This window comes from Mus pahari, chromosome 2 (genome assembly GCF_900095145.1).
Source record: "Mus pahari chromosome 2, PAHARI_EIJ_v1.1, whole genome shotgun sequence".
Taxonomy (NCBI): Eukaryota; Metazoa; Chordata; class Mammalia; order Rodentia; family Muridae; genus Mus; species Mus pahari.
In genome coordinates, this window is record NC_034591.1 from 75,268,176 (window position 1) to 75,283,510 (window position 15,335).

At 37.0% G+C, this 15,335-nt stretch overlaps 1 protein-coding gene across 1 annotated transcript in view; it reads left to right on the plus strand.

Moving 5' to 3' along the window:
* Nucleotides 1-15,335, plus strand: part of Avl9 (AVL9 cell migration associated) — a 43,942-nt gene that overhangs the window by 3,688 nt on the left and 24,919 nt on the right. Inside the window, exons 2-8 of the mRNA XM_021190513.2 lie at nt 4,342-4,462; nt 5,723-5,808; nt 6,883-6,954; nt 10,240-10,329; nt 10,652-10,718; nt 11,747-11,787; nt 12,684-12,722. Coding sequence (XP_021046172.1) covers nt 4,342-4,462; nt 5,723-5,808; nt 6,883-6,954; nt 10,240-10,329; nt 10,652-10,718; nt 11,747-11,787; nt 12,684-12,722 — 516 coding nt within the window. The remainder of the gene's footprint in view (nt 1-4,341; nt 4,463-5,722; nt 5,809-6,882; nt 6,955-10,239; nt 10,330-10,651; nt 10,719-11,746; nt 11,788-12,683; nt 12,723-15,335) is intronic.

Sequence of the window (15,335 nt, forward strand, 5' to 3'; positions counted from 1 at the left end):
TTTTTTTTTTTTTTTTTTACCAAACTATTTCTTTTTTTCTTTCTTTCTTTATTATGTTTCACAGTATCATACAAGTATGCAAAGTCTTTGGGTCATTTTCTTCTCTTATTACTCTTTTTCATGCCCTCCACTCCTACTGAACTTTTTCTTCTCAACAAGTCTTCTTCTATTTTCATGTTTCTTTGTTTTAGTTGTTATTGTTGTTGTGTACAAACATGGATGGGGAAATTAGTCACTGGAACTTGGGCAGCTTAATGACTACACCACTAAGGAAAATGATCCGTTCCCATCCCCTAGCAACTATAACTGCTAATAGTTCCTCAAAGGTGTGTGGGATCTTAGGACTCTCTCCCCATGACTCTCTTTCTTTTGTTTTGTTTGTTTTTTGAGACAGAGTTTCTCTGTGTAGCCCTTGGTGTCCTGGAACTTAGTCTGTAGACCAAGCTGGCCTGGATCTCAGATCTAAACTCTTTTCTTTTCTTTTTTTACCTCTAAGATTTGTTTGTTTGTTTGTTTGTTTGTTTTGTGTGTATGTGTGTGTGCCTGAGTGTATATATCTTCACCATATGTAGGCATGTGCCTGTGGAATCCAGAAGAGGGTGTTATATTTTCTGGAATTGTAGTTGCAGGTAGTGTGAGCTCCTCAAAGTACATGTTAGAAATTGAAACAACTCTTTGCAAGAGCAACAAATACTCTAATCTCTGAGCTATCTCTCTAGCCCCACTCTGTATTTCTTGGGAAGAAAAAGCAGAATTACAAGACAGTTGAAACTTTACCAGGGAAACTGGGATTTCCTAACAATTTAGAAACTTACACAGAAAGAAGTTTAAGGGTCATTTGATAAAACAAACAAAAACAAAACCACGAGCCAGATAGTGGTAGTGACACCTTTAGTCCCAGCACTCAGGAGACAGAGTTGTTCTAGGGCAGCCTGGTCTACAGAGCAGTTTCAGCAAGACTACACAGAGAAACCAGGTCTCAAAAAACAAAAACAAACAAACAAAAAGAAACTAACACACACACACATATCAGAATCAACAAGTTATAAATTTGGCATCCGCCAGGGTGGGGAGACAGAGAAGAGAAAGAAAAGAAGTCATCACTTTTTTTTTTTAACTACATTTTAATTTTATTTTGTATGGGCATGGAAGTTTTACTTTTCTTTTACTATGAAGAGCCACAACCAATTCATGGATGCTTAGAGAGAAAGACGTCTCCAGGGATAAGCCCCTGATGGGTTAATCATTTCAAGTGCTCAGACCAAAACACACACTAGCAGCAGTAAATAGATTCAGCAGGTTATATTTATATGAACATTTGTGTGTGTGTGTGTGTGTGTGTCTAACAACAATAAAGACAAAATCCTGAGAGGGAAGGACATGGAAGGAGTTGGAGTGGACAGAGAAGGTGGAAATTATGTAGATACAATACTCATGCATGACATTAAAAGAACAAAAGAGCTGGGCATGGTGGCATATAACTTCCAGCACTTAGGAGGCTGAGGCAAGCCGAGCTCTGATTTCAAGGCCAGTCTGATCTACAAGTTCCAGCCAGCCAAGACTACGTAGGAGATGCTGTCTCAAAAATAAATCATAGGGTTTTTTTAAAAATAGCAATCTGACAGTTATACTTTATATACTGGAACGAGTAAAAATCTGGGATCTGTAACTAGCAAACTTACTGTAGAAATATATACATAATTTCATGTCAAATAGTCTAATTTCAGGCAAATTTTAAAGGAAACAAATTGGAAATAGTTCTCTCTTTGCATTGTGGGAGTTCTGGAAAGGAAACTCCAGACATGATGACTTTAACCCTCTGAGCCATTTCATAGGCCCTGAAAGTCATGCCTTTCAAATTAGAGTCCAATAAACCAGGAGGATTCAGCCCTGGAAGTCAGTAAACAGCTATCTATAAGTGGAGGTGGAGGAGTCTTCATAGAAAGTAAAAAGGCATGAGCATGTGTCCTTAGTGTTTTGGATTATATCCAAGGAAGAAATAGAAAGATAGAAAAGGAAATGTTGGCAGACTTAGTAGTACTGCTTAATGGAAAAGCTATAAGCAGCTTTTCGGGAGTGGGGCTTCTGGGAGATGAGTACATGATCTCATTCAGAGGATCATTTTCCCCATCTCCATAATGGCTTCAGGAGAAGCAGCTTTCCTAAGGAGCAGTCTTCTGGTCAGGTCATTGACAGAGAAGGCACACAGTGAAAGTTAGAAGACCAGTGGGGCGGGGCACATTTCTGAGTTGGAGACCAGCCTGGTCTACAAAGTGAGTTCCAGGACAGCTAGGGCTACACAGAGAAATCCTGTCTCGAAAAACCAAAAAAAAAAAAAAAAGAAGAAGAAGACCAGTGGGGGAGACACTTCCCTCCTACTACAACGACTGCAGGGATTGAATTTTAAGTTTTCAGGATTGACCACAAGTACCATTACGCACTGTGCTATTTTACTGGCTCAGGATTAATTCTGAAGAGAGAATAGTATGTAATGTTCTAATCTTTGGAGCATATCAGAATGCCATGTCTCCTCCTAAGACAAAAGGCATGATTAAGATTCCATTATTTTGACCCAGACACAGTAGCTTTTCCTTAATGGGCCTCAACATAACGTTTACCTTTTCATGTATTATTTTAAACTCTAAGTGGCAGTTGTGATGTTTCCAGTTAGGTACCTAAATAGGAATTAACAGGGTTGGAGGCTAGTGAGGATGGATCCCTGCTTCTTGCTCAGCTTTGGACCCTACATCCTGTTTCTTTGGTAACCACTAGAAAAAGGCACCCACATGCTATTCTGATGAAGGCAAAACACCTGTACACATAAAATATGGAAGAAAAAATTATTCATTGTTATTTAGAGCATCATTATTACTTCCACTTTTTATAAGTCAGTCATTGTCTTCTTTCCTCCTGTTACCACTTCATAATAAATATGTAAAATAATTGGAATCAGGGTAGATCTGCCCACATGAATTGGTTATTTAAAGAAAGATACTCGAAATTTTCTTGGTTTTAACTTTATCCTTTTGGGGGACATAACGCAGCACCATGTTTTTTGATCCTCAAGTTTTACTTAGATTTTAGCATGAATTACTTAGTAGTGGATAATATCAGGATAAATGTTTCTTAATCTCTGGAAGCTTATTGTGTGTGTTTGAGCTCAGATTCTTACCTACTCTTCAGACCTATTATTAACTACCCAGAGTTAACATTAAACCCCATAATTTAAGGGCTTGAATCCATAAGACTTTAATACAAAGCCAGTTACAGGTACCAAGGTCCCTGTACTACTGTTCAATTTAACCCCAAATTTAAAGGTTCCCACAACCCTCAGCTCAAGGATAGACAAATGAAGAGAATGCTCTATAAAGCAGGCTATGAAGGAGAAATTGGGAGCATCTTCATGTATTTAGCAACTCAGGAGCTCTCTGAACCCCACTGGTAAGGGATTTAAATTTCATTACATGGGCATGATTAATTAACACATTGGCTATTTGCTGATTGTATTCAATCTCCAGACTCTCCTAGGGTCAAAAGACAAGCTTGAAAGCTCCATCTTTCTAATCAATGTATGGACTTCCTGGTGACTACCCCTCATTCTAAAGATAGCTTAAGTATAAGCTAGTATATATTGGGGCTGATTACAAATAATTTATGACTCGGGAAGTTTCAAGGGTTTTAGCATCTTTGTTGAAGGAACCAGTAGTATTTTTATTATGCCCATTTGAATAACAACTAGTTTATAAAACTATTAAAAACCTCCAAATATAACAAGAAGATTGACTAAACAAATAAGTAGTAGTACTGTGTAGCTATTAAAATTGTGAGTGTCCATGTAGAAAGGAGGTTAACTGTTTTTAAATTGATTAGCAAATTCATCTAATTTTTAAGTACAGGTTCTAATGGTAGTAATTTTACCAGCAGGAAACAAGAATTCTAAAACTGCCAACAGTCTACAATTTATGGATGAATTGTGTTTCCAAAATTGGCTATTTAAAGTCTGGACCACATTTTCCCAAAGAAACTGTTACAGACACTGTGAACCCAATTCATCCTGATATAGCCTTAATTTCACTTACAGAATTCTTGAGTATGTTTAGCACTTAAACTCTATTTAAACATACTCAACTCTATTTAAACTCTATTTAAACTTTGAGTTACAACTAGACCCTTTAAATCAGTTGGGAATAGTCTATAAACCTTCCCATCTTTCTCCACTTCTGTGCTTGAGTTTGTTGATAATCTTCAATAGCATCATTCAGGGTTTAAGAGCATTACAGTTCGTCAGTGTAAGACCCTTTTTTTTGATCACTGTTGGGCTAACATTCTTTTCCATTTTAGGTTGAATTCTCTTACCCACCACTAATTCCAGGAGATGGACATGACAGCCACACTTTACCTGAAGAATGGAAGTACTTGCCTTTCCTTGCCTTGCCAGATGGTGCACATAACTATCAGGAAGGTATGTCATTAAATAGTAGACCAATTACTAAGTGCAATTTTGGAAATTTCCTCATAGCAGTCTTGAATACTTTGGATAAATGATAGCCTTTGGACCTGTTGTGATTATTTATAAAATGTGTATGTGTTGGAGGTGAGACATGCACAAGAGAAACTTCTGAGAGTACTGGGCTATTTCCTTGGTCAGTAACCCTTGGCTCTTAGGTATAGCTAGAGTAGGGCAGCTGCTGATGGGGTGTGCCTTCAATTATATCATGCTTGAGACTGGACTCAGTGGCAGAAATGAAGAGTTGCCTACATTTGCTGTCTGGAAAGCTCTAGTTTCAGACTTACTAGACCATCCTCTAATGCTCACCTGGATACAGTGGAGATTGTTTCTTTCGCTCTGTAGCCATTGCTGCAGCCCTGTACTCTTACTTACATGAGAATGCTTGTGTCCTCAGAAAAGAATGTGCTGACAGTTTCACTGATTCTTCTCCCACCATATGGGAATGCTTTGTCACACCTGATGAAAGACTATTCTACCTTGATTAAACCAGATTAAACATCATTTGAGTACTTGTTTTCCTCGTGCATTATTTAATACTTCCCTTATAAAATAAATCAGATATTACCATGCAGTTTAAATAAGTTTTATTACAGAATTTGTAACCTCAGAAATGTTTCTTCCTAACTTTTTTATTATGGATGCTTTCAACCTGGTGAAAAAATTAAAATAAGATTATAGGGACTATTTTGCAAGTTTTCTTTGTACATACTGTCAGTTTTGTTACTTTTTATTCTAAAGTCATTTGGAATAACGACAGACACTTCTAAATATTTAAGTACATGCACCCTCTAAGAATGTAATCATTCCCCAGCATCCAGTTGTATTATTATAGCTAAACAGCTTAACAGTAATTTCATAATATCTCATATGCAGACTATGTTCAAATTTGCCTAGTTTTTCCCAAAATTTCTTGAGTCCACTCAGAAAATTTAAGAATTCACATGTTGCCATCAGTTTTTATGATTGATTTTCCTTTAGTCTGGAACGGTCCCTGTATATATTTTCTGTAATTGTATAGTCAATTTGATCTGTTATCTTTGACACTCTTAGGTTTTGTGGCAGACATGTACTATAAGGATTGGGAAAAAGTCTGATGTCAGAAATAAGTATCACATGGTTCCTGGATGTTTGTGTTATTGACTGTATTATAATTTGATTGTTCAGCAATGAGTAACTAATATCACTACTTACGTTTTTCTGTGTATCTCTTAGATACTGTGTTTTTCCACTTGCCACCCAGAAATGGAAATGGAGCTACAGTATATGGTATCTCTTGTTATCGACAAATTGAAGCCAAGGTATGATGGTTGATGATGAACAACATCAGGAAAAACCTCCTCCAACCTGTTCTTGGGTGTTGGTCATTTGGGGAATCACAGTCTTTAGCTTTCATATAGTACATGTGTTCATAGGCAAGAAGAGGGTATTCAGTCCCATTGAGTTGGAGAGATAGGTAGTTGTGACTCACCTGACATGGGTTCTGGAAACAGAACTGGGGTCCTCTGCCAGAGCAGTGTGTATTCCTAACTGCTGAGCCATTGTTCCAGCTACTAATTTTTAGGCTTTCGAGGAATCTCCATACTGATTTCTATAATGGCTGTAACAATTTGTGCCCTTACTAGCAGTGATTAGGGGTTTTTCTTTCTTCACATAGGTACCAGCATTTGTTGTCATGCATTTTTTTATGAATATATTAAACTTTACATAATGAGAACTAGTGAAAGATGGAAGGCATCAAAATTACATTAAAAATTAAATTCAGTAGTAGTTAAATGTATAGAAATGTACAAAACCAAAATGTTACATCATTTTGGTAGCATTACTAATAAAAAAAGAAAATACATCCATAGTAAATTTGAGTGTCAGTCCCTAAAACCACATTTACGATGGGCTTCTTTACCTCTCCTGACTAGTTTTGAAGTCTACTTTGGCAGCTATGACTCTAGCAACATTAGTTTGTTTTTGAAGGCTCCCGTTTGTTTGGTAGGTTGATTTCCATCCTGTGACTCTCAGTGTTTGGATGTCTGACAGGTCTGTTTTTCTAGAAGATAGCAGACCTTGTTTTTAAATCCAGTCAGTTTTGTTGGTTGGTTCTCATTAAATGGTTGGTCTGGTATGTGACTTGTACATAAAGCAGTTTCCATCAGCCAATAAGTTCTGGGAGAGTAGGAATTGTCCCTTCTCTGTTTTACTCAGGGCCTAGCTTCTGACATTCAGTACAAGGCTTGCAGGTACTTGCTCAACTAGCATATCTGAGATTTACTGTGACATTCTTTAACCAAATGCACAATTTTTGTTATGTTCTTATTGAAAACTGTTTTGTAAATGTTGCTGTAAAGTATTTCTAATACATAACTGTTTGTTTATAATAGGCATTAAAAGTGAGGCAGGCCGACATCACCAGGGAGACTGTTCAGAAAAGTGTCTGTGTTTTAAGCAAGCTGGTAAGAAACCTATAACTTACTTACCTATTAACATTCAAAGCAGAACTTTCTTTGAGTAAGAGATGTGTGAGAATTGCTAAAATTAGTTAAATGCTTATTAATATGCTCTCATTTCTGTTCTGCTGAAGACTCTAAGATTAGCAAGTTGACATTTAACCCAACTGTTATATTTCATTTATCTATTTTTGTTTGTTCCTAAGACTTTGGATAACTGTTCTCTTAACAACTTTTAAAAACTCATAACTGTTCCAATTTTATAGATAATACAGAAGTTCATTACTATTGCAATGAAGAAATTTAGCCTTAATGTGTACTTTAAATTTTAAAATATCTGAGAAAAGCCAATGACATGGTCAAACTATACTAAAACAAAATTTCAGAGTTGTGTTTCTTCTTGGTGCATAGTCTTCATGTTGACAATTACACATTTAAGCATGTATGTCATTTTTTTATTTGTACTCTAGAGAAGGGAAAGGAGTGCACATGCGTAGGTCATAGGACAACATTGTGGTGTTTCTTCACGCCCTCTGACTTTATCTGTGTTCCAGGGATCAAACTCATCAGGGATCTCTCAGCGGAGCCAGTGCATGGCCCCTATTTTAACATCATTTTGTTTTTAAACAGGATCCTGTATGGCCCAGGTTGGCCTAGGACTCTTCGTATAGTTAAGACCTTGAACTCCTGATCCCTTTGCCTCTACTTCTAGAATTACGTGTGTGTATGATCACATTCAGCTTGTTTTTATTTTGTAAAAGAAACACATGACTAGAGTATTAATCTGTCATATGTAAGTCCTACTTTTGATCCCCAGCACCACAGTGGAAGAGTTGGGGAGAGGGTCAGAGCGAGGAAGGAAATACTGTATACAGTGATATTCTTGGTTTTCATAGCCCTCAGTTGAATAATTTACAATATTTGATGTCTGTTGATAAGGAAATATTGACTCCTATGCATCAAATGCTTAATTCTGTAGTAAAATTTAGTGACCCCCCCCCAAAAAATTATAAGGAATAGTCTAATTGTATATTATATTAATTACCTATATTTTATGATTACTATCTTAGCCATTCTGTAGTTGCTCCAAACCAAAACTGAAAATATTTTATTGGTCCAATTACAGGATATATGTAAGTTTTGTCTGATTATTTCTTGGGTACCTATCTAATTTCCTTACCCACAGATAGTTTAAATAGTCTTTGTATAGCTATACAAAGTGATAGCACACACTCCCCCCCCCCGATCATTCTTTTTTTTTCCCCCCTTTTTTTATTAGATTTTTTTTCTTTATTTACATTTCAAATGTTATCCCGAAAGTTCTCTATACCCTCCCCCATCCCTGCTCCCCTACCCACCCACTCCCACTTCTTGGCCTTGGCATTCCCCTGTACTGGGGCATATAAAGTTTGCAAGACCAAGGGGCCTTTCTTCCCAGTGATGGCCGAATAGGGCCATCACTGCTACATATGCACGAGCTCTGGGGGTACTGGTTAGTTCATATTGTTGTTCCACCTATAGGGTGATAGCACACACTTTTAATCTCAGTACTTGAAGCAGAGGCAAGCAGATCTCTGTGAGTTTAAGTCCTGGTTGGTCTACGTAGTGAGTTTCAGCAGCCAGAGTTACGTAGTGAGACCCTGTTTCAAAACAAACAAAAATCTTTATATAATGTCAATCGAAGTTTGAAAGATATGACTTATTTGGGATTTTATTGCTAGCCAAAAAGAGTAGGAGGAGAAAGATGAGGAAAAAGGGATAGAGAAGTGGATGGAGAGAAACTTCAAACAATAATTTACAACAATATATACCTTTTTTTTTTTTTTTTTTTGGCATGGGCAAACAGAATCTCATTATTGTACCGCTAGCTAGCCTTGAACTCACATCTATCCACCTGCCTCTACCTCTGCCTCATGAATACCAGGATTAAAGGTGTGCATCACCATGCCATACCATATCATAATAACTCTAATCATAATTTATAACAGTAACACAGATTTTTAGAAGGATGGCCTGAAAAATACTCCCCAGCTAATTTGTACATGATGCCAGTTATCCATAACCTAGGAGTAATATCACATGTGAGTAGATACATGCCGAGAGGCTACCTGAGTAGTCACCCTTCAAAGGGCAAATTTGATAACAGAAACTGAGTTTTCTGTGTGTCTAGTATTAAGTCTTACTAGACATTTTATATAACATTGTCATTTTATTTTCCTAACAATGTTGAGATACCTTTGTTAGTCTCATTTTACAAATACCCATATTTTAGAGTAACAATATCTAATTTTTATATGAGACTACTAAGTATAAAAATAGGATACAAATACAATTTTGTCATATCTAAAACTAAGGAATAAAAACAGCTTACTTAGAAAGGTTCACTTGTTCATAGTGCATTGGAATGGGTATGAAAATGTACTTATGATAACAGTCATATAGTCACCAGGATGGGTACTAGTTCAGTATTAATTACTTGCATTCTAAAAGGGAAAAATAAATGAGAAAATGTCTCAAATGTAAATAAAAGAGTGTATATGATCTATCTTAGGTAGGAAAAATGAGAATTGAGGAGTAACTTTGTTCAAATATACAAAAAGAGGACCTATAAGGTACTGCCAACCATCCACAGAGAATGGGAAAGGATGTGATCTTAAATCAAATCATGAGTGTTCAGTTTGGTGTAAGAACCAGACTGCTTAAGCACAATTAAATGTTACCACAATAGAGCGAAATGCAGTAGCTGTTGACATTCTTGCTATGTGTCAAAGATCAAAGACTCTCTTAAGTGCTTTACCTAATCCTTTTTTTTTTTTTTTTTTTTTTTTTTGGTTTTTTGAGACAGGGTTTTCTTGTGTAGCCCTGGCTGTCCTGGAACTCACTTTGTAGACCAGGCTGGCCTTGAACTCAGAAATCCATCTGCCTCTGCCTCTCTAGCGCTGGGATTAAAGGTGGGCGGGCGCCACCAACGCCTGGCGCTTTACCTAATCCTTAACACAGCTATAGACTGCACCTTCTGATATACAGGGGCAGCTTGGTGAGGAGGTATGAAGAAGTTAAGGACATTTAATTAAGCAGGCTGAAAGATGGAGCAACCTTTCCAAGATAGCTTTCACTTGCTGCCAAAGAGTGGGACTAGGTGATATCACAGCTTCTGGTTCTGAATATGGGCCCTACAGTTAGTAGTTACTAACTTTCGACCCTAATATCTTCAGATTAAAAGCTGTAGGGATTTGCTTACTGCTGTTGTTTACTATGATCAACGTAATGATGGTTTCTCTTTTTCTTTAGCCTCTTTATGGCTTACTTCAAGCAAAACTCCAACTCATTACACATGCATATTTTGAAGAGAAAGATTTTTCCCAAATTTCCATTCTAAAGGTAACCAATTTCCATACTGATTTATTTGGTGAATGGTAGCTTAATGAGTCAAATAGCTGTTGTGGCAGTACTATGAAGGATAGATAGTCCTGCTAGTTTAAGATAAACATTGCATGAAAGTCCATTTGCTGGGGCCTGAGATGGTTCAGTGCTTAAGAGCTCTTACAGAGGATCCAAGTTTGATTCCTAGCATCCACATTGGATGGCTCACAACCACTTAGACTAAGACTGCCTACACAGTCCTTTTCTGGTCATCGTATTTCTAGGAGTTTAGTGGCTAAAGTGACAGTGTAAAGTTCTAAACTTGGTCTGCATTCCACAGGAGCTCTATGAACATATGAATAGTTCCTTGGGAGGGACCTCACTAGAAGGATCACAGGTGTATCTTGGTAAGTAACTTGCAGGTCAAGCTTTATCTTCAAAGTTTTCTGTTGTCAAACTGAGTTGCATGTAACTGTTGATCAGAACTGTAAGCATATGTGTATTCCATTGAATATTACACAACTAATAAATATTCACACAATCTTTGTATGGAATAGTAAGTTCTTAAGTTTTCTTCTTCCTTAAATACCCAGCATTCATCCTGAGATGGCTCATTCATTATTTTATACTGGTGGTGATATTTACATGTATTGCAGAGGCAAATGTCAGCTTTTTAGAATAGTACGAGACTTCTTTCCATTAATGCTATCAGCTCAATTCCAATAGAATGGGCACAGGTGCTGCTTAGCTCTTGACTGAGATTCTTCAACTTAGAGGGGAGGTTGTTAATGTACACTATTGACAGCACAAAAACATCCCTTGTCAGCTGACATAGTCAATACATACTCTTTTGTGATAAAGAGTTGTAATGATATGGTGATTTGTGTTTCCTCAGTTTCCATTTCAGTGTGAAGTAGCCAAGTTGTGGTTTACTACTGCAGTTTTAGAAAGTCAGCTAGATATTCCTGTTCTGAGACTGTATTTATAAATTGTTTTCTCTTTTACTATGGTGTCAGAGATATGTGATTGGAAAACATTGTGATTCAGAAATAGTAGTATATGTAATGCAGTGACCAGAGTTCACATTTAAAAGACTGGCTGCCATTATGGTATAAGCTTTATGCTTTTTAAATTTATGTGGTTTGTGTGTGTAGAATAGAATTGTTAGACCCAGTGTCTAAAACTGTATCCACTAATAGTATAGACATAACTGTATCACATTATGGTTCATAAAATTTAAAAGCCATACTTTAAGTGCTCAGTGACCACATGGCTAATGTGTCTGACAGGTAATATTTTAAGCATCTTTATTCTTGGGGAAGATTTTGTTAGACAGTACTCTTTCTGAGTATTTATGTATTTTACCAAAAATTACATAAATGTTTGAATATTTACATATTCTCTTTCACATTTAGCTCTACTCTTTACATTGTAGGTCTGTCTCCTCGAGATCTTGTCCTTCATTTTCGACACAAGGTGTGATAGATATCCTTCAACTTGCGATGTACTGAAATGGGAGAGGCTGTGCTTGTGTTCCTTTTCCTGCGAACTCAGTGGGCAGCATCACAATCAGCTGGCGGCATAATTGTGGTTTTGCTCTTCTAAGACAGCTTCTTAACTATACAAGGCTGGAGGTGACAGGAGTATTTGTGTGGTAAAAAGTCTGGGAGTGCCTCTTGCTTAATAGAGTTGGCTTTTGATTCTTTATTCTGCAGACTTTGCAATTTCACTTAGTATGGGTAGAAACAAAGGTGGTTCCCTGAAAGTGGAATATTTTTCTACATGAATTACTTTTTCTTTTGTTGTTGTTTTGGTGTCAGAAATTATGGTCCTTATTGTTAAAGCATAAGTTGCCAAGGAGACACACACGTAGTCACTTATTTACCAAACTTTTATTGACTATCCATGTAAATGTGTGTATCCAAAACTAGCCTTGAACTCACTGTGTAGCTAAGGATTGCCCTGAATTTGTGACTCTCCTGCCTCTACCTTTCAGTGCTGAGATTATAAGTGTGCACCACCATGCCTAACTTACATGTTGCTGGGAATCCGAACACCAGGCTCTCACACATTACCAACTAAGCCATTCCCTAGCCTCAAATCTCTGCCTCTTCAGAAATTTGAAAAATTTCAAGCAGAGATGACACTATTCCTTCCAAAACAAAGATTATTTCAATCAAAGGTTAAGTGATTAACATTCTTAGAGGACATAGCTAATGCTTAATTTCTCAGTTCCCAAGTTCAGAGTTTCTCATGTATCTTAAGTAGTATAATTAATAGTGTATATATGATTATATTTGAAAAAAGAAATTGCAAATGATTAATAGATCTGAATTCTTGTTTTCAAATAGTATTTCTTTCTTTTTCTGCAGGTCTTGATCCTTTTTAAGCTAATTCTTCTTGAAAAGAAGGTGAGATACAGAAGGATAAAAGGAAGAACAGGTTTTTTTATTTTTTATTGGCATTTTTACATACTATTATAATGTGGGAATTAAGGATTAACTATTAAGACATTTTGTCTATCAAATGAAACACAAAATTCTTTTTTTACTGTCATGCACATACAAATTTGTGTGTTCTTTTTGGAGACAGTTTGATGTATATTGAATTGTACTGTCATCATAAGAAGTTTAAACTAACTTACATAGAAGAGGAAATGTGTTTGTTCACTGAGACTTCAGGGTTGGCGGTTGACTTGGTGCTTCCAGGGTTTCACAATGTTGGGTTTTCTCCTTGTCCTACAGTCTCGCTAGTCTTACTCAGAGCTGATCCCCCTTGTATACAATAAACTGCCAACAGTAATTTGGCTGTTTGCTTCCTCAGACATAATACCACTTCCCCAGCTAGTGAATCTGAATTTGTCCCATCAATTTGTTATCAAGTCTGCCTATACTAATTGGCTTAAACTTGAGTTCCAGACCACTGTGAACGACAAAGAGATGGGATTTCCATGATCATTGTGGACCTCAGGTCTATGAACTAGGTCTAATAGCCTATTCCAGCTTACCACTTTCTTTTATAGAAGTTTGTTTTTTTTTCTTTTTTTTTTAAAGATTTATTTATTTATTATATGTAAGTACACTGTAGCTGTCTTCAGACACTCCAGAAGAGGGCGTCAGATCTTGTTACAGATGGTTGTGAGCCACCATGTGGTTGCTGGGATTTGAACTCCGGACCTTCGGAAGAGCAGTCAGGTGCTCTTACCCACTGAGCCATCACACCAGCCCAGAAGTTTGTTTTTAAGACTTATTTTATTTGTATTTATGTGTATGTGTGTAGGTGTGTGCATCTGCTTACAGGTTCCTGTAGAATCTGAAAACAGGACATCAGATACTCTTAATTGTGGTTACAGGGTACTTAATGTGAGTGCTATGAATTGAACTCAGGTCCTTTTGCAAGAGCAATAGCTGTTCTTAACTGTGACCTATGATAAGAGTTTTACTGGAAAAGAGGCATACCTACTGTTTACTTATTGTTTGTAGCTGTTTTCACACTTAAGAAGCAGTCGAGTAGTTATGAGAGACTATATGACTCACAAAGCAAATGTGTCTGACCCTTTGTAGAAAAAGTTTGCTGAAATTATGCTTTAGACTAATCAGAAGCTAGCCCTGAAATAGAACCAGTTTTATATCCCACATTAACTGTATTCAATGCACCTAAGGTAAAGGGAACATTGAGGGATCAGCCATGCACTATGTTCATTATGGCTCATTACCTTAAGCAATTCCCTTTGCCCCAGTAATTCTCTCAAAAGAGAGTTTTGTTTTATTTTGTTTTGTTTTTACAATTAATATGAGTTGGATGCAAACTACCCGAAAGAGTCATTTAAAATGATTTAAAAATCAGTAGCTAATTATTTTGTGTGTCCCATGTAACTCCAAACAATAAAAATTCCCAAATACTTTTTATTGTCAAGATGTCTCATGGCACATTAGGTTTATTTATTTTTACCTAATGAGTGGGAGTGTTTTGCCTATGTTTGTATATATGCACTACATGTGTACCTAGTGCCCCAGAGGACAGAAGGAGGTATCAGATCACCTGGGACTGGAGTTATATAAGGTTGTGAACTGCTGTGTGGGTGCTGGGAACCAAACCTGATCATCTGCAGAAGCAGTGAGTGTTCATCACTGAGCCATTTCTCCAGCCCTGTGCTGTATTAACTATGATCCTATTTTTATAAACAAATATAGATTCACTGAAACAAGGCTGTAGAATATAAAATACAGTCTGTGGTCAAGTTTCCCTAGATGTTTTAACCTCCTTTTCTTTCTTTTTTCCTTTTTTTGGGGGTAGGGGAGTGGGGGTGGGACAGGATCTTTAATGTGATCCAGGCTGTTTGAAAATTTATAATCCCGGTGCCTCTAACATCTGAATCCTGGGATTATAAGCATACATTACCACTTGTAGCTACAATAATGTCCTTGATAGCTGATTTCTTTTTCTTTTAGTTCCTTATGTTAATTTGATTTGCCTAGAAATAATGTAATTACAATATACCATGTGAAGTAGAGAATTTTTTTGTTAGTGCAAGTGTCAAGTATCATTGTGGGGACTTAGGAGAATGGATTTTTACTCTAATTAGGATATTAGGGATTGGGGAAGTGGCTCAGTAAAGTGCTTGTGATGCAGTATAAGCACCTGAGTTCAGATCCCCAGTGCCCATGTGAAAAGAAAAGCTGGCATAGTAGCATGTTCCTGTAATCTATGCACTGGAGAAATAGAGATTGAAATATGTCACTTGCTGGCTAGCCCATTTAGCTAACCCATGAACTCCAGATTTAAGTTAGAGACTTTGTCCTAAAATGTAATAAGGTGGAGAATCAACTGGAAAAGATACCTGATGTCTTAGTCAGGGTTTCTATTCCTTCACAAACATCATGACCAAGAAGCAAGTTGGGGAGGAAAGGGTTTATTCGGCTTACACTTCCATACTGCTGTTGATCACCAAAGGATGCAGGACTGGAACTCAAGCAGGTCAGAAAGCAGGAGCTGATGCAGAAGCCATGGAGGGATGTTCTTTA